This window comes from Rhipicephalus sanguineus, unplaced genomic scaffold (assembly GCF_013339695.2).
Source record: "Rhipicephalus sanguineus isolate Rsan-2018 unplaced genomic scaffold, BIME_Rsan_1.4 Seq484, whole genome shotgun sequence".
NCBI lineage: Eukaryota > Metazoa > Arthropoda > Arachnida > Ixodida > Ixodidae > Rhipicephalus > Rhipicephalus sanguineus.
This window is the reverse complement of record NW_023615352.1, coordinates 522,690-547,284: the sequence shown is the minus strand read 5'-3', so window position 1 is coordinate 547,284 and position 24,595 is coordinate 522,690. Positions and strand designations below refer to the sequence as shown.

Below are 24,595 nucleotides of genomic sequence, written 5' to 3'. Positions count from 1 at the left end.
TAGGAAGAAAAGTAGTAAGAGCAAGAAAGAGAAAGAAATAGATATTTTAAGAAAGAGGAAGAAATAAATGTAAAAAAAGAGAAAGTAGAAAAACGAAAAAAGAGTAAAAAGAAAGAAAGAGAGGAGGGAAGAAAGAGAAAACCGGAGAAACAAGAAAGGCTGCCCAACTCGGCACTTCCTTGAGGCTTGGCACCCCTAGTGCGAAGCTACCTTAATTTTAACAGCGAAACTGTTTAGCAAATCGTTCCTTGTCCGGCGAATCAAAAAACTATCACCATCATAAACGGGTATGTGCCACAGCAATTTGGTAAATCCCACTACTCACCACTGTTCCCCAAAAGTGAAGAAGGCAACAGCCCAAGAAATGGCTGCAAGGCGACGGCGGCGAGCCGAAGAACTCGAGTACGTACAACTAGAGAATAGCGAGTTTTAGTATAGCGGGAAACGCTTGCGTTAGCGTTAGCGTGCGTCTCAACGCTAACGCTAAAACGGAACGCGCTGCGTGCCAATTGGTGGTCCTTTAGTACAGCGGAAGGCATTCCCGCTAACGCTAACGCAAGCACATACGGCGTCATCTAGACATAAAACATCTAGACGCGCCACTAAGTTGCGCTGATCAAAATTCACCGTTGTTGCGTCTCCATGTCGCGTTTGCAGAAGTGTTTTTCAGAAGTGAAACGCACACGCATCACGCATTAAACTCGTGCACTGCCGCGAAAAGCATGAAGGGAAACGAATCTTTACATGTCTCCGCTTGACTTGTGGCCATATCTTGGAAAGAGGCGACTGAAGACAGCGTCGCCATCTCTGCGCGCCTACAGAAACACGAGCGGACCTTGTAAACAAATTTTTTTAAGCCTTCTGCACCGCAAATCTACTTTGTATCTGAAAAAAGGAGCTATTTTATTGGCGGTATACGATTGGCGAAGCCTCATTACTCAAATCTAAATCAAATACGAACGTTATTTGGGAATGAATGAGTTTTATAATGCAGGACGACGACTACAAAGATTCGAAGTGGACGGCTCTCGCTTCAACAGGCACCGCCATCTTGCCCTACGTACGGGATCTCTTGCGTGCGTTAGCGTTGAACGCTATATCCCAGAAATAGCGTTCGTAAGAGCTGGGTACGTTTACGTTCTGCTCATGCGCGGTTAGGAGCACGCAACGCTAACGCTAACGCTAAATCCTTGCGTTTGCTGTTTTCCGCTATACTAAAACTCGCTAATACTAGGGAACGGGAAAGGCAACGGCAGCTGCGAGAGGACCCCGTAGGAATGGAAGGCCTACGCCAACGACGACGTGCCCGTACATCTATGAGAGGTGCGAGCGCTTCGTTTTAGCGCGAGGTTCTGTCTCTGCACTTTGAACATCCTTGCCGTGTCTGTCATTGTCTGCGCTTTAACTCGAACCTCTCTGCGCCGAGAATCAACGTAGAAACACCATGATAGCATCACCTAGCTAAAGCCTAGCAACTTCCTAGACGCAACCTATAAATAACCTCCCCTAGCTAATGCCTAGAAACAACCTAGAAGCAACCGGATTAGTCTTCAGAAACTTCTTAATCGTCCACTTTTGCTGTTTCAAACCTTGCGCGGCTTAGTGCAATCTTCGCAATTTTTTTCTTTGAGTGGTGAGTTCAGGAATATTACTATAAGACGCAGCAACAGTCGCAGCACAGTGCAAGGGCAATCATCGGGACACAGAGACGCAGCACATTCGTCAACTCAGTGCAAGGGAAATCATCGGGGCTTTGAAAGAATGTAGCGTGAGCATAGACTACTCACAAGCACCAAGTGTGTGGCCATATGAAACATGTGGATTACCATGAATTCAGGGAGGCAGTGGGCTGAAGCCTAGCGAATATACGACGCCGTGGCCCCAACCTGGGTGACGTCGTGCACCATGTCCAAGTGACCGGGCACATCGATCTCGCTTGAGTGTGATACCCCTGCCGATGGAACTGCGGGCCTGTTTCATACCTCATAAATTAATTTGTAAGGCTGCAGCAAAACATTCTATTAGCTGTCGGGATGAATGCGCAACAATGTCCCATTTTTATTATCTCGACGTGGGGGATCAACAAAAAACTGAGATGTATCTTGATATCAGTTTAAATAATCTTACTTACTTTAAATAATCTTACTCCTAGTCTGGTAGTTGTGAATTGTACATAGACGAGATTGAAAGCGCAAGTGACTGACTATTCCGAAGCTGTCATAGATATTAAACACTTATGTACTAATGTGTGTTGGAGATATTACAATTTGCTTGTAAATAATTCATATCATAGCACGATTAGGTCCCTAACTGTTCTTTTTCTCGGATGCTGATTAGAGAGAACTGAGATGAACGCTAAAGAACAAAAAACATTGAAATTTCGCGCGATGGGTGCTTGAATACTACTGATTATTGCTTGCTAAATCGCGGCTGCTCTTGGTTAGTGCTGTCTAATGCTCACTAATTTTAGCTAGAGGAGAGCGTCGGCAGGTGTCAGAGTTGCCAGATGCTGTCGATCTAACAAGCGAATAATTTATCCTAATAGAAGCCCCCAAAAGCGACGTCGCTTTGGTGACGCATACCAAATAAAAAGTGGTTCGTGAATTTCTCGTTCTTAGTTAACAACCTACCTACGGGCCACGATGAAACATACGGCAACATGGCAGGCACCGCCAGTTTTCTGCGGACGCTTTAGATCTAGATGTTGCCGCAAGCCACGCTGGGTGACTTTCAAAATTTGACGCGATCTTGCTACTGCTTGTACAGCTTCATTATACAGGACGGCCGACGACAAAGGCATATAAAATGCTTTATTCATTCGACAAAATAGTTGAGAACATGCATTAGAACACGCACTCATGGTGTTACAGCGCAGTACTTATGCTAAATTTGATTAAAGAAACACGACCTCAACTCACCCGGGACAAGTAGTTACGCTAGCAGGTCATCATGGAGATAATTTCAAACTGATGTATTAAAACGGCAGTCGCTTTTCAAGCAAAGCGCCGCACAAATATCAACGAGGACAAACACAATTCGCAAAATGAACAAGATAGAGAAGTGAGCACTAAACCCGGATATAAGAAGTCCGACGATTTCGCGGTGTACTAATCGATGTACACCCTAACGAGTACACAACGTCGCTAATACGTTTCAGATCCAAAACACACGGGCACAGTTGTGTCCTTCCGTTGCCCTTACTGCCTTTTCAGGCGGTCTCCACACCACTTGCGGATAAAGCTTGTCAGCGAGCAGCTGCGAGTGGAGTTATTGCTTTTCGTCCTTCTCTTCCTTCTCGCCCGAATCGGCGTCACCCATCCTGTGAGGGCGACCGCGCTCCCACCTCGCGAGGGCCGCGTACACGTGGTCCAGGGTAGTGTCGCTGATGAGCAGTTCGAGGACGTTGTACTTTTGCTTGATCGCCTCGGCGTGAGCGAACAGGTCACTCCACAGCAGTCCCGTGTTGGCCATGTGGTACTCCAGGAAACCCTGTGAAGAGTCGAGTAGGAAATACAGCCGGGACAAACTAACTCTCACCAGGGCGTGCTTCTGAAGGTACCATAGAGTATTGGATACTGAGAAAAGTCGCAGGTGGCAAGATGGATATATATGCTCAAAGTCGCAGTTCGCTAAGAAATACTTTGCAATCAATATTACCCTAACGGGTGCTGGGGCAGTCACGGGAATGCCGCTATATGTAAAAGGTTGTATAAGTGGGCCTGTTCGCCATGGCCTTGTTGCTGCATTTGACAGAACACTTCGCGTGTGAAGTTGGGGATGCATATTTTATCTTCGTTATTGTTATCCAGCGCTAAATTATCCAGTTACGCAGCGCTAAAAGAAAGGCATGACAGGAGGTGCAAAATGTTGCATTGGTTAACTTTCATGAACAACAATATGCTACGCTCGAGCTTAAGGTGAAACTCGTGAAAGCGGCAAGACAAATACGAGCGCACGACAATCAACCCAGCATGCAACGCAGAAGTGGGTGCGTGCGCTCATTTAGTAAGCTGACAGAATTACGCAGCGCGGTACTGAGACATGTCATCCAGGTTAGGCATAGCTCCTGCTCCCACATATCAACAAGCGGTATGCTGACATAGTTGATAGTGAATTCTGTGGCTCCAAAATATGTCGCGCCTGGGTCTATTCGTGCACCTTCTTAAAACAGCACCACTGGCGAAGCCTTGCTTTGTTGGACCAAGCTTTAGAATAAACATTGGTCCAAAAGAAGCCGCCCGTGTCGCCTGGGCCTGCCCGACAGGCTGAAATGGAGCGCACAGGTCATGCGCGTGCCGCACGCATTTCTCAGTGATTACCCTAAAATATTGCCAATTACCTGAAACGCGTTATAAATATGCACTGAACAATAGTAAGCAGTTATCGCGAAGTACAATGTAAGCTGAAGGGCACGTACCGATGTTTCACTTTAAAAATGCAAATATGCAGCATTCGCAGTTTGTCTTGTTCGAGTATTAGGATTTGCTCAAACATTCGCCTCTGCAGCCGCATATTCGGCCGTGACCGAATATGCGATGAACTTCGAGTATGCCTTTTTCTAATCGAATACGCTTCGAATGTGGGGTGGGAAATATTCGATTCGTATCTAAAATGTCGAATATTCGCACACCCTTAAAGAGTACACGCATACGAACGCCGGAAGTACAGATACATTCCCTCATATATGTACGCATGCTACTGAAAGCGATACTTGAACGCACCTCGAACTGCTGCTGTAACTTGCTGTTGAGGAACGTTTCGGAGATGGCCCGCATGAGTTTGTTGCGGTACTCGTAGTCCTCCTTGTACTCGTCGTGCGTCTTCACCATTATCGTGAAGCCCTGCGCGAACTTGCCCTTGAGATGTGACAGCGAACCCATGCACTGGAACTCGCCGTCGATCATGATGGCCAAGCGGTCGCAAACGACCTCCACTTCCTCCATGCTGCGCGAGGCGCCGTAGAGACGCGTTTTAGTGAGGCGGAAGCCTTAAATGCCTCATATCCAGTGAGAAATTTGTCAATACGAGTGATGATGTCACCATATAACGTTACCTTCACTCAGAGATCGCCAAATTGGTTACGTCATCATGACATCACTGCGACGTCGCATAATTTCACGTCGCATAAAGGCGTAATCGCATTACATCTTCGCTTCGTGCAAAGGCGGGCCGATCACGGAGGCAGTTCAAAGCCAGGTGAGGCTTAGAAAGCTCGCAATGCCTCCGGTTCTGGAGGTAGTACAAAACCACGTTAGGTGCTGAAAATCATTAGAAGGGGGTAGGGGGCGAAGAATCATTTATATCAAGTGAGAAGAAAAAAACATGGCTGATCTTTTCGTCAAAGGAATCGGTATAAAACGAAAGTGAAACGTGTCTTCACAGAAGTAGTGATTAATGTGTAGTGATATATACAGCCTGTGCAATGTCTATTCGTGTTTGGCAGCTATAGCACTGTTTTGACGTGGATGCACCCATGTTGACGCCTAGTGGCATGTCTCCATTGCGACGACTAACGCCAACGATCATGATTAAAGAGTTGTGGCACGACATTCGCCCGTCGAAATCGTGTCCTTTCTGCAACGCGTATTGCAGCATTTTTGTTAGTCGGCGCTCTCGCAATCGAAGCAGTCGGCGGCGGAGAAATCCCGTTGGTGCATGTGGAAGCTGCACTGCTCTCATGAGCCGGCGCATGCTAACACTAAGCGAAAGGCAAACAACGTAACTGCGTCTAGAGTGGCTCAGCGACGCCAGCGCGGCCAGTGTCCCTCGCTGGTATCGAGACGCTTTAAGCATGACCTCCGAGATCGCGCGCAATCTCGGAGTAAGCGCCAGTAAGATGTAAGCGCTAGAAAGTGTCGATCGTGTCGCAGTACTTCTTTTCACCTCTCACAGACGGCGGCACACCCTGCTCCGCCCCGCCTATACCTACACTGCCAACAGAGAGCACTGTGCGAGAGAGAATGTGTGAAAGATATAATGCGCGTTCGTGATGCGGCCAGCATCTGACAAGGTGGCTTAGTCGGTTAAGCGTCTCGCGCTTACCGTCGCGGCGACAAGGTTGTGGGTACCATTGCCAGGCACGGATCTTTTTCTTGGTTTCTTTTTCTTTCTCACCCGTTGGTGTCCATTTTGTGAACGTCATATCCGTAACGGATGTACTTGGTGGACCCCGGCATAAAACACTTTCGTGTTAAAAGGAGATGGCTTTCGCCTTCGAGTCTTCTCAGGTGAATGCGTTCGGGACCCTGCGAGTTTCGCAATAGTAAGAGTCAAGGTAGCTGGGGCACAATCACAAACCCCTAAAGAGTGGCGATTGGTGGCGTTAAGCGCGGAGTGCTAATTCTTCCCCGCCGCGTTTGGCTCCATAAACAATAAGACAAAATGTGATGGACAATCACGCTTTTTGGTGACTGTGCGTCTCTGTATAATCTGCTAATTGCATGAGCGTCTGTTATCAGTAGGGCTTAAAGTCTCCCTTCATTGGAGGTGGGGCCCTCAGAGGGCGGCGACCCCTCTCTCTCTCTCTCTCTCTCTCTCTATCATATATATAATATATATATATATATAATATATATATATATTATATATATAATATATATATATCCCTTTCAGTCACGGTGTGTACATTTGTACACATCAAATTCGGAGTCGCATCACGCACCGCGTGTTTCTTCAAATGGCCTGAAACTTAGTGTCCACATTCGCGCAGGCTTCCTGAGTGGACACCTAGCGGTTATTTAACTTCATTATGCTGCTTATTGCTGCTGATGATCACTTTGCTAGAGACACTACCATGTTCGACGATCGTTCGACGTGCGACGTTCCAGGACCGACGTCAAGAGCACTTTTTTTCTCCGCTCGAAAAGCCTATAACCAAAAAACAAAGTGTGAATGCGTTTTGGGCCTAATAGTCGATTCCTTTTATTTAAGGATTGAAGCTGACTGGTTGCAGAATAATGAGATATTTAATTACACGCTAATTAACATTAATTACTGTAACTCACACAAAACAACACATTCCTTCATTTTATTTCTTGGAATGTATTACTGGGTGCCTGGAAATCATGCATGCAAATTTGATGCATTTGCAGACAGTACATCATAATTCGTGACTGAAAGGGATATATATGTATATGTATATATATCCCCTCCTTAAGAAATTGAACGGGGGCCGGGTCCCCCTCACTTTAATCCCTGGTTATCAGCACGCGTCCGTTCCTGGACAACACTCGCGGCCGGAGGTTACCCGGCGATGTGCAATTCGTTAACGGAATTGGCCCCTGCCATATCCCAGTGAAGGTCTCTTGTCATGCGTCGTCTTTAGCGCCTCAGCTGGCTGTCGTCTGCGAGGCCACGGCTTTGTGGCCCCGTTGGCAAAATGCCACCAAAGGGGTTTTAAACAGTTCCAAACATCCTCGGTGAACACTGCCCGCAGTGGAAACGACGCTCAACGTCTACTGGTATCTGACCGTTCCTGAACATGAACTTTCAGTACGCGTTAACGACAATTTTCTTTGTGTGTCATTCGTGCATTATGGAAGTGCGACGACGGTAAAACCGCTACCGATAGGTTGGGGCCGAGGTCGACGCTTCAAAGTTTGTGGGAGCTGAGAAAGCGTAATTGGATTTGCTTCGCATGCTGCGCCCCTTAAGCAGTTTTACAGCGCTTAGTCTTAGAACATTTGTCCAGATGCACGATCCCCACAGGTATCGTTACTATTAATGCTAAGCAATGCAGGGCTACATTCGTCGAAAAATTTCGAATATTTCAAATATGTACAAATCATAACCGCTCCGGTATTTTAAATTGGGGCCTCCAGAATAGACAGCTATTGATCTAACAACTACGGTAGACGCGGTAGAGGGTGCGTAATAGACGAATGAAAGTGGAAAGCCTTCCCCCGTGCAAGTCAGCGCCTTCAGACGCTTGGCGCGCTTACCACGACTGTGATGGTTTTGCCGAAAAACTTTCCGCGTGAAAAAGAACACGTTGAGATTGTTCGCAAAGACATATGTTAATTGCGGCAATTAAAAAAATATTATAATACGAGTTGTGCTCGTTGACCCACCAAGGCGACAACATAAAAAAAAATCAATTTTCAAATTCGAATTTCCTCACTTCCGTGTCACCCACACTTCCCGTCTGGCGCAATTGAGCGGCCGCGTTTCCGGCATGCCGCGCGCGGTCGGTATCGACATCAGCCCTATAATTCGATTATGAATATTTCAAATTGCGTGCAACATTCGCGATTTCTAAATATGAAACCGCAGCAGTGCCTTAGGGTGTACAGGAAAGGCATGGAGGTGAACTATACTATCTCCAGTTTGCTACCCTACACATGGGGAGAGAAAAATGAAGTAAAAGCGGTGTTACATAAATTGTGACGCCCTACAATTTTGTCGAGTAAATACCTGTCTTGAAGTCAATAATTAAAATGTTCATAAAGAGTCACAGTTTAGTCGCTTCAGTAACATTTGAGCACTGGGAAAGTACCTGCCCCGACGCAGTGTTCATGTTCGAAGACGAAAGGAGCCTGACTGTCCTATTTTTATAAAAAGAAAAATCGGTATCATAAAATAACCACCCGATATGCGTTTGATGATGGTTCACCACGATAGAGCCCAATCTGTGATACCGATGATAATTGTGGTCTATAAAGAACTGATTAGATCACGTGCAATCCGGCTCGTAGTGGCTTCATTTTTATGTAAATTGCAAAACAGTGCTTATGTTGTATAATAGGTTAAGGTCACGCTAAAGGGGCCCTGGAAAACTTTTCCAAGCAGGGATTGAATGATTTCATTGAAGGAGTATATTGCCTAACGAATCGACTGCTGCAAAAAGTTTTAGAATTCGTGATGTACGACGGAGTTAGAGGGATTTGCCGATCGCTTTAAACGCTTCCATTGTCCTGTCGTGCCAGTGAGCGCGCTGAAGGCTACGCGAAGGAGGATGACAAGGGGTCAAGAAACGAGGGTCTGTATGTCAGCGCACGTATGAGCTTGAGCGCTTTCTTTTATTTTTTTGAAGGTGCGGATTACCTTCAGCATGATCCCGAGCGCACGCGCGGGCACGTTGTACTATCCCGCCGCGGCCGGGCCGTGGTAACTGCGTGGCTCATCATCCTCAAATTGCCCAACGGCCGGGGACTTTGGGTTTATGGCGTCATTTGTTGAGAGAAGAAGGAAGGATTGCTAGCCGACTTTGAGAAATAATTGTAAATACCAGGCCGCGTGCTGCGCTATAATGTTTGGCTCACGTGTTTTCAGGAGCCTTGACTACCGATCGGCAGCGTTTTCTGACCATGCTGAAAAAGTGCTACAGGGTCCCTTTAAGGAATATAGGCTTGTTCATAGTTATTTCAGACCTACGCTACCGTGTGTTTCATAATCAGCTCCTACTTTTGGCATGTTGGACCTGAAATTTAATTACTACGACTGACTTAATCGCTGTCCTGGCTGTTGGCGACAAGTCACGTAGATGGGCATATACTGCATTTAGAAGGGTGAAAGCTTTGCAACCGAATGATTCGACTGGTTGTAAGCCGAGAGCCTCCAGTGGAATTTGATTTCCTTTTGTCGAATATTTTTACATATTGCACTCATCTTAGTACGTCAAAAAATAAATGTAAGTAATCCCGACCATGGCAGCCAGTAATAACAATACGATTAAGTTTAGAATAAGATGCGTGTTCCGTTGGAGCACATGTCGTTGAATCGCGAAATATACGAAGACCTTTTCATACCAATACTACACGCGTCTTGCCTTAACGTAAAATTACTGGGGTGCTATCTCGGAACGATTCTATTTTTCATTCCAATGCCTTTCGTGCTTTTCGTGCTTGGCCAGTGGTCAGAACGACGGTCCGTCCGCGTTATCAACGCGATCAGACAGCCGCGAGTGGTGGATGATAAGAATAGCATAGAATATGGCATTGGAATATGGCATTGGAATCGGAAGTAGCATCGTTCCGCGATTGCACCCCTGGTGCACAGAAACAGAAGAATCAATCAACACAAGGGCGACGGAAGTACAAAAGTTCCGGACGGAAGGGCCGTGCTAGTTTATGTTGTGTGGCACTGGTAGCCGCCTAGTAAAGGCGAAAGAATGGAGACTCACCTTCCAGTCGTTATGACCACCGATATGCCAGCCACGTTCTGCAGTCCGCGCAGCGCGTCCCAAAATATCCTGCGTGAGGACACGTCCACGCCAACCGTCGGCTCGTCGAGAAGCACCAGGGGCGGCAATCCAACCAGCGCCACGGCAACGGAAAGACGTCGCCGCATCCCAGCGCTGTACGCAGCGACATATTCCTCAATGACCGTCTCCAGTCCCACTAGGCGCGCAATGTCTCCAGTCACGGAAGCCACACGGTACTCCGGCACACCTCGCAGCCTGGCGAACAGTGCCAGGGTCTCGGAGCCCGTCAGCTCCTCGATCAGCCCGTCGTTCTGTGGACAGTAACCCAGGCCTGCCCGCCAGCGACGGCGTCCGCTGCGGATCGCGATATGTCCGGTCGGAGTCTTCATCAGCGCTCGGCCTCGATCATGGGGCACTTCGGTGGCGATCATGCGCAGTAGAGTGCTCTTGCCCGAGCCGGATACTCCGAGCAGGGCCAACACCTCTCCCTCGCCGAGCCCGAACGAGACGCCATTGACGGCCAGCCGCTTTCGGTACCTCTGCGCGCCACGAATGGGCAGGTATCACATTTAGGCGGAATTGTTCAGGAGTCGCGTAGATAATTTTGAGAGAGATGACAGGTTGCGTAATGGAGTATTGTGCACCGGCCATGGTGGTCTAAAATGAGAAAGAACCAACTTGAACAATAGTGCCGCGCAGGACAGCGATAGAAACAGATGCAGCAGGTGAAAATAGTGGGCCCGTTTTTAATGACTGATGGATGCTCACACGGCAGTAGACGGCTAGTGAAAGCAGAAGTGAGTAACGGCAAATTTAATCTGATACGATACGTGCGCAATATTGCGATAGTCACCATGGCTATATGGTACTTAGGCAGTGTAAATTATGGGTGCCTATCAGTCAAAGATTATAGGCTATTGCTCGTAGAACAGTGGTGAATCTGGGCTGGGCCAGGACCCTCGGACCTCCGTTACATCTCGCGTACAAACAAGGAATGAAACGGTTTGTTGTCAGTGTTACGAGTGGTTCGACGGAGCTACCCATTTGAAAGCGCTTGTCAGCTTGACCTGACACAGCATTTTTTGTTATAACACAGGTAACCAAAAGAAACAGATGGCTCAGCCGAAGTCCCATATTGACGAAATAAAAGTGTGCTGTACTAATTCGGGAATTGCGCAGTGGTAATATCGTGATAATTTACCACAGGAAACCTGCTCCTCTAGTATTGCAAGTTTGACCTCTGACACATCAGTGCGTGATAGTTTACGTTAGTCAACTCTGAAACACGTAGTCACATAAAAGATACCCGTTTTAATGTGTGGCGTTACTGTCCTGTCACCTCACCGAAAAACGCTCTTAAACACCATCCTCATCGAGTCAGGAACTGCGACGGCGTCTAAAGGTCGTCCACACCGCAACTAGCAGAAAGAAATGCGTCATGATTTCCCATGCACCAAGAAAACCTTGTCTCTCCGTGCGTCTTCTGGGAAATTTGCAATATTTGATGAATATCCTATGGCAAGAAGACGACACCGCAATTTCTGCACTCTCCCATACCCTATGATATAACCAGTGACTGGCTAAGTAAGCACCGAGCCGTGGAAGGAGTAATGATAGCGCGTCAGATCACAGCGCATGCGTAGGTTACGTGATTGAGAAAGAGTTCATTCAAAGGTTGTACGAGTAGACAGTTGTCGCGCTGCCTAGTTGACTCCAAAGTTCCTAGCGCGTTGAAAATGTAAATTCTTCCTTCGCAAACGGCGAGTTTTGGCGAGACACAACGAAGTGAATCCAACATACATTTAGGCCATGGGAAGCATATTGCACAATAATTGTTATCTTTAATTGCAGTGTAGTAATAACATAAAGAGCCCACAGCCTTCGAATTACGCGTAATTCGGAGATTTTGGGTTAAGAACTTAGCGACGTCATTACTGTAACACTACAGTTTAAGGCAACAATTATGGTGCTCTATGGCGATGAAATGCCGACGCGGTCATACCTTACAGAACTCCAGGACGGCTAGGACGTCCTTCCCCAGCTTGCCGATGAGTACTTCGTTGCGTACGCGACTCTCCTCGGCCTCCACATCGTCGTCCCTCACTTTGTGGTCTGGCACTACCCGGTCAGGTCCCTTCTGTACAGCCAACGGTAAAACGTCGCAGGAGTTACTCTGTCAAAACTCGTGAATGGGATGCAGTCGATGGGCAGATTCCAAGGATTCATGTATATGTCCTCCGAATCGCCCCACTTAAGCGCGGGCAATTTAACAGCAGGTCTTGATTTCTTGTCTTGGAAGTTTGCGCTAAACAAGAAATTATTAATTACCAACTAGCCCAAACATGCAAATTGCTAATAGTTGCTCCTTCGGTGCTCCAGCGAACGCCGGTAGTGGTTCGAAGACATAGTCCGAAGGAAGGGTTGACACAACGCAATAATCCGGCATATGTCATGCATTGTGGAAATGAATTTCTTGCGAAGGAGTCGGGCAATAATAGCCTATGCTGGATTTTTTCACTTTGAGCCAAGCGTTATGAGGTGGTTGGACGTCTTCGTGTAAATGAGTTGTGCGCATATAGTGTGCTTACCAGGCACGCTGGCAGAACCCACGTATTGTGGGAATCGACTTCATTCAAAGCAGTCGGCGAGTAGCACGCTGCGCCAGATTTTTCGCTTTGCGAGGTGAATCAACGTTTTGGGTAATTTTAGTTTTGTGCATATCGTTCGAATTCAGGCAGTTCCAAACAGCTCACATGCAGGCGCACTTAGCCGCTTATGTCACAATATAACTCAGGCGTGCTTTAAAATTCATCAGGATTGTTCATAGTCCGGTCAACGGCGTAATGCTGCGGTGTTTCTCGATGGTACTTCTTCCGGAAACTACGACGCACGGAAACATGCACAAACATAGACACGCTCGTGAAGTTTCGGCTTTTCCTGACTTGGCAATCGGCGCGGTGACAACCACGAGGTCATGGTTTTTGGTAAACAACGACATACGAACTCCGAACTCGGTTCACCTTTAATCCTCCAGTTACAATTTGACAGGTCAAAAACTCTAAGCCACTGATTAGCACACTAGTCTAAATGGCAGAAGTTCTTTCGCGTACGATACACGCGCAGGCAGTGGCGCCGGAGGAGTAGATCAGCAGTGTGACGCATTGTGAAGTTATCCCCTTTATTACATCAATTCACTTGGATATAAAACTTCACCGACGATTACGCTACTGCCTCATGCGAATTCTGAACGCAGCCTCGCATTGGGGCAACGCCAACTGTATTTGAGGTGTTGGCTATTTGCAGTATTAGCAATGTAACACTCGTTACATATTGCCATAGAAGCTGCCAGCGCTCGGGTGCTACGCGCACCACTCTGTGCTTTGCAGGCGTCGCGAACCAAGCGAAACGTCGACAGCCCCGTTGCGACAACCAAAGCCAGCCGCAGTGCACGTGCCAGCCCTGCATCCTCACGAGCTCCGAACAAGGGGCCAGCCCAGGTGACGGAGAAAGAAATTGAGGTTAGAGGCCAGTGGCTCGTGATATCGACAGACTCCGCATTCGCTCACCTTCGTCCTCGTTCGCTCTATCGGTTACCGCCGACGCCAACGGCGACGCCGCTCAACGCAGGAACGGGCGCCTAAGAGCTGCGCTCTTATAATATAACCAAAACATAGGTACATGGCGTTGTCTGTGGCTTGCGCAAGCGCACTTGACTGAACACTGCCTTCCTGCCAGCACTCGCCTGTGGCGCGAAGAGTTCCCGTATGTGATCAATGCCGCCACCGTCGAGGTAAAGGAGAAGCAAGGCGAACGCCATGCCCTCGAACAGCATGAAAAATGCCTCGGGGACGTCCGAAATGCTAGGGGTGTAGTCTGGCAGTCGCGTGGCTCCCAGCGCGAGGAACTGTGGACAGCAGTACTCCACAAAGTCCTCGTTGTTGGTGCGCTCCTCCTGCGCCGCCACGCTGAAGCCACCCACGGGCTCCACGCAGATGCGCCTGTAGGAGTCAACGGTTCCTGCGAACAAGAGAGCGGGAGCGCACACTTCACGATACTTTCGACCACGTAAAACTGATAAATTGCTCTCTGTACCCTATTGCTCTTACTTTTGCCATCGCAGGTCCATTACTAATACAAGGAAACACGGAGGCCAGAACATCATTTTCTTTAGTTTCGTGCGGAAACTCAGCATTGGATATGTCGCTGTGATGCTACGTACTGCAAAGTCTTACTTGATATTTTGGCCACACTGGCTCGAGTAAACTGCCTGCACCTCGCCATGTTGAGTGTTTGGACCCCTTAAAGCAGGACGTAATTCATTTTTTCCCATAAAGAATCGCGGAGACTCAAAGTGGAGCCACCACTTCTACATTTTCGTGGTGCGCTTTCTTTCTTACGAAGCTTCACGTAAGAGTGGTGCGAAACAGCAATTTTGTGATGGAATAGCTGCTTCAAGTGCGAAGCATTACTTGGCAAAATAAGCGCACTTAGTATCTATCTATCTATCCATATCTATCTATCTATCTATCTATCTATCTATCTATCTATCTATCTATCTATCTATCTATCTATCTATCTATCTATCTATCTATCTATCTATCTATCTATCTATCTATCTATCTATCTATCTATCTATTCGTGCATTCGTGGCCGATAAGTTTGTGACGTAGAAAACAATATGTGGCATGGTATATCTGTCATGAAGTATATGAATGAGACTGCACGCACTCAAATATACGCGGTGATGAATGACATATACCACGGCATGAATGTCATGAGAGGATTCGCGTGACAAAATGTCAATGAAGTACTTTTGTTAGCTGCGATCTTTCAATATGTACGACGTCAGTGGCAAAACACGACGGTCCGGGACCGGTAACGTATTTTCTTGCATAGAACTAGCCCTGGTATCGCGATACTGCCCAGCCCTGCCACATCCTGTAAGTCAAAGCGCGGACACCCTCCGGCTCCTATATCCATGGGGCGCGACGTAACACGCCGATGCGCTGTCCTGTAAAGCCAGCCCTTGGGCCTTCTACGCCATCTCGCGGGTGATAGCGAACAAGCCTCCGCTTCCCTGAAGCACCACCAAGATGTGCCTTCCAACAACGGTAAATGTTGTATATAAATATCTCGCTGTTACTAAGTTGTGGCATCACGTTGTGGCTTCAGGCATCGTGCCGCAGAACTAGAGCTCGCAAGACAAGTTTTCTTCTTAGTGAGAGAGGGGAAGGGGTAGGGGAAGTGGAGATGGGGAAAGTGGGAGAGGCGCGAGGGCAAGTGAAGAGGGGGTGGGGAAGGGGAAAGTGGAAGAGGAGGTGTGTGGAAAGGCTTCGCGCATGCACAGTTAGGGTGGTCACGCCCCACACCACCGGTTTAAACTCCGCCATAAGATGCTTCGCATCTAAAAGCGGCGTGCGCAAGGGACGAGATAAGAAGGGAAAAGACAAATAGCGCTTCTACACATCACACACACGGCGTGCAAGTTCAGATGGTTCGGCGGTTAGCTCGCGGCGCCGGGCCGTGTGCACACGAGAAGACGTACATACGACCCACTCCAGCTGTGGGAAGACTCTGGCCACGATACAAGGCTAAAAGTGCGCCCCTCCTTCTTTTTCAGGAAAGAGAAATAAACAAGATGGTTGATCCCTCCGTCATAGGAATCGGAATAACACGAAAGTAAAGCGTGCCCTTACAGAAATAACTGAATGTTTACTGTACATTGATATGAGAGAGTTTGCACAATGTATATTGATGTATGGTAGCTATAGCACCGTTTAACGTGGATGCACCCACTTTGATGATTGGTGGTACATCTCCATCCCGACGACTAACGTCCACGTTAAATGATTAAACAAACCATTGTGGTAGCTATAGTAGTTAACGGTGAAAGCGTAATCAGAGAACGAGGTGTGATAGCCAGAAGAGCGTCGCATATTGGACGCAGAACTTGGTCGCCATCCCGCGGCATGTTAAAATGTGATTGAATACCACGGCCGCACTAGAGGGAAACGCAAAGCGCGTCGCGCCGCCTCGATAGCCCGGCCGCGATTTTTCTCGGGGCACACGCGTGGTAGCGGGGAACGCGTGTTACAGCCATGGTGAGGCAGGCGCGCGTCGCAGAGCTATGTTTGGTGTGGATTAGCGTGTAAAGTCCTTTATTAGCGTGTTGCTATGAGCGCCGCCGACGCTGGCGCCTTTACGACGGTTGGCCAAAGGTCGCCACCTCGCGGTGTGTTAAGGTATTGACAAAATTCAACTTCTATTGAAAACGCGCCGAGTGGGACGGACGCGTAAACGCGTTGCAGGTGCTAGTTCGCGGAGGCCACAACAATGACGAATTACTTTACCTTACCACTCCCGAGGTCAACACCACCCACCCCCGCCGACCGGGAACGTGGTAGATATAAAAGGCGCGTTCGTAAAGCCTCCAGAGTCTGTGATCGTGGCGCAGTGAATAGCGTGCCCGGCATCTGTTGTTGCGGACCGAGCGGTCGTGGGTTCGATGCCCGTTGACGGTAGCTTTTTTTTCTTTGCCATCTGATTGTGTATATTTGTTCGACGTCATTTCCGTGACGGAATACTCGTCGTTGAAGTCTGGTGGACTCCGGCATAAACACTTTCGTGTTAAAAAAAGAAAAAAAGAAAGAAGAGTACGAGCCGGTTGATACATGTGGTAACGATTGGGTCTATTTTCACGCGCTCGATCGTTTCCTTAGCGTCCCGTGCGTCTGAACTACCGTGTGTATAAATAAATACATTATTAATAAATATTTCCCTTTCTGGACGCTACGATTGGTCACGGAGGCACGTAATTCGCCCAGGGCTCTCGTTGATTCCGTGGGAGAGTGATTTGATTTGGTTTATGAAATATGACTCCCGCTGTTCGCGCTCACCCGTGTGTTCTGGAAGCCGGATTGTAGAAGTGTAGCACTTATGTGCTCAAAAGAGTGACCAGGCAGAATAATGTGTTTGGAGAACGGGAAATTGGGGAGGCCTTTCACGTGTGCCCTGTGGTTGTTAAAACGTAAACGGAACACTGTTTTTGTCTGTCCAACATATTCCTGCTTGCACACTTCACAGCGAATTTTGTATACTACATTGCATGAGTCGCAATTAAGGTCGTTATTAACTTTATACTCAAAGCCCGAATAGGAGGCTTCGGCCGTATTTGTGGTCACCATATGTTTGCACACCCTGCAGCGAGGTTTCCCGCATGGTCTAGAACCCTGATGGTGGTTGGATTTGTGTGTTTTCGCCCTGACCAGCAAGTCTCTCAGGTTTTTATTTCTTCGGTAAACCACCTTCGGTGGGGTTTGAAATACGGTAGAGAGTCGACTACTCTAATCATGTTGAAGTGGCGGCTTAATACAGAGCTTACCCGAGGGGCTGCAGTGGAGTATGTGAGAACTACATTTGCTCCTGACATTCCATCTTTATTTCCGTCCCTTTCTTCCATTGTGACCCCTCGGTCCAGGGAGCGAGCGCGCTCAACTTCATCGTCAATGATTTTTTCGGGGTACTTTTGACGCAAGAATGCTCTTCTCAGTTCCTGTGCGTGGGTGTCATATTGTGTAGTTTCAGAGCAAATTCTTCTGCATAGTGGACTTGTCGGCGATCAGCTGTTTCTGATATGGCAATCTGACATTTTATCGAGGTGACTTGTCATTTCGCATTGCCACATTCCCTTGTTTTTATAGATGTGAACGCACGGCCGTTCTTGTTTCCAGTAGTTACGGAAGTATTGCGCAACTAAGGACGCGGTTGATTGGTACAACACACGGCAAGGAAGAAGAAATCAGTTAGGAAGGAGCATTGCGCAGTGCAATAGAACAAAGAAAGCAGTTGTTCAGGCACGCATACGTCAAGATTCGATTGCTCCCATTTCCCCGATAGGCCAAGGGCTCCTGCATATTTCTCACTAAACCCAAGATATGGCTCAGGACCACTTTAGTAGAGGGGTCCCGAGGATTTTTTCTCTATGGAAGTGCGTCTACCGCGGCTGGGATGAAACCCAGGACTTTCGAGTCAGCAGCCAAACGCCATAACCCCTGCGCCACCGCGGCGGCCCAATTTGAAGCTGTCTTCGTTTGTATATGTTTTCTTTGCGTGAATAGTGTTGGTTGTGTGTTTGGAGGTATTGCGAAGCAAATTTGAGAAGAACGGCGCGGTGTTTCGAGCACCACCGCATGGTAGGCCAGGGCCAGCTGGAACGAAAGCAGTACATGGTAAGCGGCGTTCGCGCGGCGATTATAAACGCGTGGACAAGTATCACGTGGTGTGGTGCGCACCAGCAAATCGCCCCACACATAAGAATGAAGCAGATAGGCCACATCCCGCGAAACTCTTGCGACGCAGCTTCGCCGCGCGTGCTTCAAACCATCGCGTGAATGTAGCTTTTAGCGAAGCCCAGAGCTCACCTCGACTGCAGATATAGGCGATTTGGCTCTTGGACACGGTCTTGCCGATGGCCGACATTAGGGCGTAGGACGGCATCAGGCGCAGAACGGGGAGAACGTTCAGCAAAACGAATCTGACGCCGGCCGCCGCCCGCAACAGTCCGAAGGCGATTGTGCCGCTCTGCATGAACGCTGCAAAAGAGTAGTACCCGTGGAGCTTGCAGTTCTTAGCACGTAAGCTTGATCTTTCTCTGAACTAGTGCTTCTGACGAGCATAACAATCGTGAACGCAGCGACCAAATCGGGTGTCTACATTTTTCTTGCTAACAACAGTAGCTAGGAAAGTGTGTGGGATACATTATGAATGTGGTAGTGCAGGTAGAATACTGGCGGCAGATGTTATTAGCTCGTCTATTGCTTTTCCTTGCGCTAAGACATCATAACAGACAAACGCCTGCCCTCTGTTCTAACATGAGCAGTCACACACAATGCACTAGAATATAAAATATTAAATATGTGCTACAGTGACTGTCGAATGTAGTCTAGGATGTTCCGACCCCAAAAGAGCGCGCCAGCGAGCGCTGCTTGCAATAGGCAAGTCAGCAGAGAGCTCGAAAGCGATCGCTATCATTACATTGCAGTATAAGCTACCTCTAACTTGTCATGCTGTGGTCAACTACTGTACCTGCGAATACCGCGTTAGGCATAAAGCGGCTCCTTTACCCTGACGTCAATCCGCATCGTAGCGGTTCACTCAATCAAACATCGCGGCATAGAAAGCTGTTCGCTGCCTGCTTCGCATTACTGTGCCACAAAATGTTTATTGTTGAAACTACATTCCATCAATTGAAGAACGTTCGATTTGCTTAAAAGTCTTTTGCCTACGGCATAGGCGTGCGCAGGGTTCCCGTTAAGAGGGGGCGAAGGTTCGTCACGGCGGCCCCCCTCCCAAATATGTAAATATATAGCGCTGACATTGCACTCCCCCCCCGTTGCTATTATATCAATGTGTGGGGCTGTATTTGCGCCCCCCTCTTAGGTGAATAGGGGGGAGGGGGCGCCCGCCCCCCTTGCCCCCCCCCCCCTGTGCGCACGCCTATGGCCTACGGTAGTAGCGAGCTTGCATCTGGAGATAGTGTTGAAGCGTACCGCAATCTCCTATGTTGCTGGTGTAACTGCTTCCCCTAAAACTTCCTTTCCTATAGGCCGGCCTTCTTGACAGCGAAGTGTGTGTACTCACCTCCAAAGAAACTCGCGAGCAGGACAAGAGCGTAGCCTGTGGTTGGAGTGTCCGCAGCCAGGGTCAGAAGGTAGGACATCGGCACAGCACAGAAGCCGTAGCACACGAAAATAAACACGATGAGTGCTGCGAAGAAGTAGAACACTGGGATTTCAATCGCTACCAAGACTCTGGCTCAGTGGGCTGTATAAAACTTGTCCACAGTCTTCAGAAGAAGTAAATGTTAGGTAAATATACGTGTGCCGTTTATTGCGCGCAATAATGTGCCTACACGCTCAGCAAACAGTGCCAAGGCTATCCTTCAACTCGTGCCAAACGACAGGACTCATACGTGGCGAGCCTACAGCTTGATCGGCGCTGAAACTATGGCGTGTTCACACAGCTTTGCATTTGTGTGCTTAATGATCCAAAGCCTACCTGAATTGTCTGTAGTGCAAATAGAAAGGAATGTATCGCTAATACGTGGTATAACGTGTGACTCCACCGCAAGCATCAGCGGGAGTCTACCCCTAGCGCCCACATAACCAGTAACGTTTTTTTTTTTTTTTCGTTTTTCTAAGTGTGCCTCTTGAGATGGTAAATGGGACATTCAGTTTGAGTGGTGTGTCTGGATATTACCGACAACAGAACGGCTATAACTTTGTAGATGCAAGGGCCCGAATTGACCCGTATATGTAGTGAATATGATGCGCAGCCTGCTTCTGGTATGTACACGTCATCTGTGATGCCAGTCCAGTGGCATACGGAGCAGCGATTAACGTTGTGATAACTCCCGAAACCCGACGTTGTCGACTGCAATGTCACGTGTAGCTCCCATTAAGGCGTCACCGTTGCCGCGATTGGAGCCTTCGGCTGCCTTTGTTGGCTCAAAATGTTGGCCTACATAAGTATTGGCTTGAGAAGTGTTCAAACTGACTACACGGAGTTCTTAAATAGAGTTCTTAAACGGAGTTCTTCCTCTTGGAGGCCGCTTATCTCTCGCGAATCCCCCGATACGTTAAGCACCCGATCGTACTGCAGTCCAACCAGCCTTTTTAGACACATTTCACAAACAGAGCCCTGGTTCAAGACTTGCATTGAGATGCGCTTACACAGCTTCAAGGACGTTTTTTTTAACACGAAAGTGTTTTATGCCGGGGTCCACCACTGCTCTACTGATGCATTTCCGTCACGGATATGACGTTGTTAAATACAAAGACTAACAGATGGCAAAGAAAAAACTATAAGAAAAGGTTCCGTCACCAGGAGTCGAACTTACGACCTTTCGATCGCCAGCGCGCAGCGCGAAACGACTCCGCCACAGACGGCATGCTCTCTGCTTTGCTTACGGCGAGCTATTTACGTACATCATTTGCCGGTGGCGGTACTCAGAGATGGGCGGTACAGCGTGTTTTCGTTATCACCAGCGAGGTGGCGCGAAGGGCTCGAAGAGCGCGCTTTAAAAGTCGTCCCCCACGCGGATTAGCGCGCGCCTCGACAGGGCGTGGTCGCTCGTGCGGGCGCTTATCTCGTGATCTCGGTGGTCTGTACGTCTTGCGCTCTGCCTACAAGTTTCCGTTGAGAGCACGAAGGTCACCTCGCTCACTGCAGCGGCCGCTTTTGCGAAAGGAGCGCGCTGCTCACACAGAAATAAGTTACAACTGTGACAGTTCGCGCTCATCCTGTGTATGTTCGTTCCGTGCGTCCTTTCTGCTTGAGCAGCGCATTGCAAGTTTCGAGCGGCTTGCCGTTCTTCGCGTAACATTACAATTTGATGCTGTATCATTCATTCCTTCGCGCTTGGGGCGAAAAAATGCACAACAAGCGCTCAACTACGTCTGTGAAGACACGTTTCACTTTCATGTTATACCGATTCCTATGACAGAGGGATCAGCCATGTTTGTTCCTTCATTTCCCTCTTCAGAACGATTAGATTCCAGTGGGTCATAGACAATGGAAGAGGGATGTTCAGCCACTTAGCGGGTTTCGTAATCCAGAGGTGTATTAGCCCTTCTTACGGTTCGATAGAAGTGGGGGACTGGCATCCGTACTTTGTGACGGGCATACGCTTTTTTTTTGTAGTCCGAAGTTTGACGGTGCACTACTGCAATGTGTGCAAGCGTTTCAGTGTGGGCCCAGGAAGAGCTGAGAACGCTCTGTTGGCAAGTCATCGAGTGTCACTGAGGAATCCATTCGAAGCTGTAAGAGTGTTCTTGGCCGGGTCGCTTTATCCAAGTACGAAAACAGGCGACATGAACTGTTTGGTTGCACTTTTTCTGTACGCTGTATCTAGAGCAGTATACCTCGAGCTTGTTTCGAAAATGACATCCGAGGCTTTCGTACTGTACATGCGACGGTTTGTTGCTAGAAGAGAATTACCTAGCGTGATCTACTCCGCCAACGTACAGACCCTCCACAAGGCATCAGCGGACATGATGCGACTACTCCGAATGGTCTCGAAAGAGAAAGTCGCTGGTCACCTCCCCACCAACGATATTTTTGAGGTTCATTGCGCCAAAGGGCTCTTTTGGGGTAGATAGTGGAGTGCCTCATACGATCCGTGAAGCTCCCGCTACAAAAAATTATCGCGCCAGTTCTTCTGAACCGGTAGAAGGTATCGACAATTCTGGCTGAGGTTCAAGGAGTTATAAACTCTAAGCCTCTGAATTTCATTGAGACAGATGCAGGAGAACTTAGCATCCTCGTGGCCAGTTAAACTACCGCACATAACGATGCACAACCATCGTAGTGTTGGCCAGCGTCACGAGCTGCGCTGGCAAAAACCTCATTGGTTACGCGTACATAAACAGCGAAAAACGCGACCCGGGGAAAAGCCCCATCATAGCAGCAGCGGCAGTGCACCATCCCCTAATACAAAAGCAGCACATATGCACATTATGTAGTGCATATATCGTGGTTCTAGCAGGAATCAACGCAATAAGAAGTGTCAGGCTGTTTTCCAACCGTACTTCCAACATGGCATATCGACAGCTGTTCGCTGCTAATGCGTGCAGCTGCTGTTACACACTTCCCCATGCATCCTCCAGAGGCCACAGAATACAAGAGATACTATTATCTCTACTTAGTTGAGATTTGCTCGTGTGTATTCGTATACGATATTTCTCACAACGATACAGGATGAATGCGCTTTTCCGACGGCTGGTTGAATGCGGTAGCAACAATTCGAATGTTATACGAAGTAAGGCCGGTAGCTAACTCTTTTTGATACGTTCTCGCCTAACTCAACAAATTGCTCGTTTAAGGGTATATAGCCGTTCCAGAGACCGAAGCGGTTTTCGTGCTGTCAGATTTCTAAGCGCTAAGTGCTGAGATCACGTCAAGTCTACGAGCAGTCTCTTGATGTCTGTGGAGACAGCGCGGACCAGCGCTCGCGACCGCGCCCTTATGGGCAAAGTTCATGGTTGCTGCTAGAGTGACGCATCTCTTAACCCCCACTGACTAACACTCCCAAGTTTAAATGCACAAATATACCGGTAGATTGCCTGGTGGTTCTGATTAAATCTTGTGCCTAACAAAGAAAGACGAGCCCCTAATAAAGTTCCGCTTCTTTCGTTCATTCATAGTGAGGGTCTCGTTCTGGCCGACTTCATGCCTTCAGGTAGCATGCGAGGGGCTTTTCGCTAGCTGCCAGCTCGTCGAACGATCACGTTTTACGTGACGCCATCAGGCAAAAAAAGGTGTTCCGCACTCGCCACCATGGCCATGAGCGGCGCTGACTAACACTGCCAAGTTTAGATGCACGGATATGCTCAATGAAGTGGACGGGTGGACAACCGCCGCCGTAGATCAATTAGTAGAACATCCGACGCGTCATTCGAAAGTTGCAGGTTCGGTCCCTGCCGGGGGCAAGTTGTCTTTTCGGGCTGTTTATTTTACTCACATTTATATCACAATTATTTCAACTAACGTCCCCTCTACTTTCCTTGGCTTGATCGCCTGCTGGTTCTCATCAAGTTTGTGTCTAGTATCTAACCTAGAAAAACGAGCCCTTATACAAGTTATCTTCTTTCGTCAACTACATAATTGTTACAGTTCAAATGAAATCAACAAACTACCCCGCGCCTCCTTTCCTTGTCTTGATGTGTTGTTGGCTTCGCATGGCTATGTCAAATAAAGACCTCGATTGATTCGCCTTATGTCAGTATTTCTGTAACCGGAGTAACTGACTCATCATCTCGATGAAAAAGGTGCCGTAGTAGTAGAACATGGCGGAGAAGAAGCTGCCGCAGGACAGCAAGTAGACGAACAGGTCGAACATGAAGTTCGCCAGCCAATAGATGCGGAGAGGGAGGCCCGTGAGCATCTGTAGCTGGCGAAAGCCGCTCCTACGGTCCACAACGGGGAACAGGCCGCACGCGGCGGTCATCATGGCCACCGACATCGCTCCGAGCGTGAAGCGCTCCAAATGCCGCTGGATGACATCGGGCGAATCCGGGTCGTAGGCGATTGCCTCCTCCAGCTGCTTCTGGGGCCGCACGCGGAGCTTGATGGACGCCGTGTCATCGCCGACGGTCCAGCGCAGGAGCGACGTGTGAACCAGGTTCAGCGCGATAATAGCGCTGTGGTACAGCTCACCGCTGTACCTGTAACCAAGTTTTCAGTAGACTGTAAATCATTGTACACCCGCATGCTTGATTAATCTGGCTGTACTAAAAGCCTTACACCGTACAGTGTAAACACTTCACCCATTGGGGAGTCTTTCTATCGTACAAGAGTGATCCTTATCTTCCTCGCCTGCGTCTCCTTTCTCAAAACTCGGTGTATATAGCTCTTCTGTCAAAATGCTGTGTAACGCTGACAGCATGCAAGCCGCTG

At 48.4% G+C, this 24,595-nt stretch overlaps 1 protein-coding gene across 1 annotated transcript in view; it reads right to left on the bottom strand.

Annotated features, from left to right (window-relative positions):
* Nucleotides 1-2,901: 2,901 nt before the first annotated feature.
* LOC119377529 (ATP-binding cassette sub-family A member 7) overlaps nt 2,902-24,595 on the bottom strand; it is a 69,262-nt gene continuing 47,568 nt past the window's right edge. The window contains exons 16-22 of the mRNA XM_049411600.1: nt 23,948-24,363; nt 19,781-19,906; nt 18,562-18,732; nt 13,851-14,158; nt 12,144-12,278; nt 10,121-10,680; nt 2,902-3,489 (exon numbers count right to left, since the gene is read on the bottom strand). Of these exons, the coding sequence (XP_049267557.1) occupies nt 3,198-3,489; nt 10,121-10,680; nt 12,144-12,278; nt 13,851-14,158; nt 18,562-18,732; nt 19,781-19,906; nt 23,948-24,363 (2,008 nt within the window). The 3' untranslated portion in view covers nt 2,902-3,197. The remainder of the gene's footprint in view (nt 3,490-10,120; nt 10,681-12,143; nt 12,279-13,850; nt 14,159-18,561; nt 18,733-19,780; nt 19,907-23,947; nt 24,364-24,595) is intronic.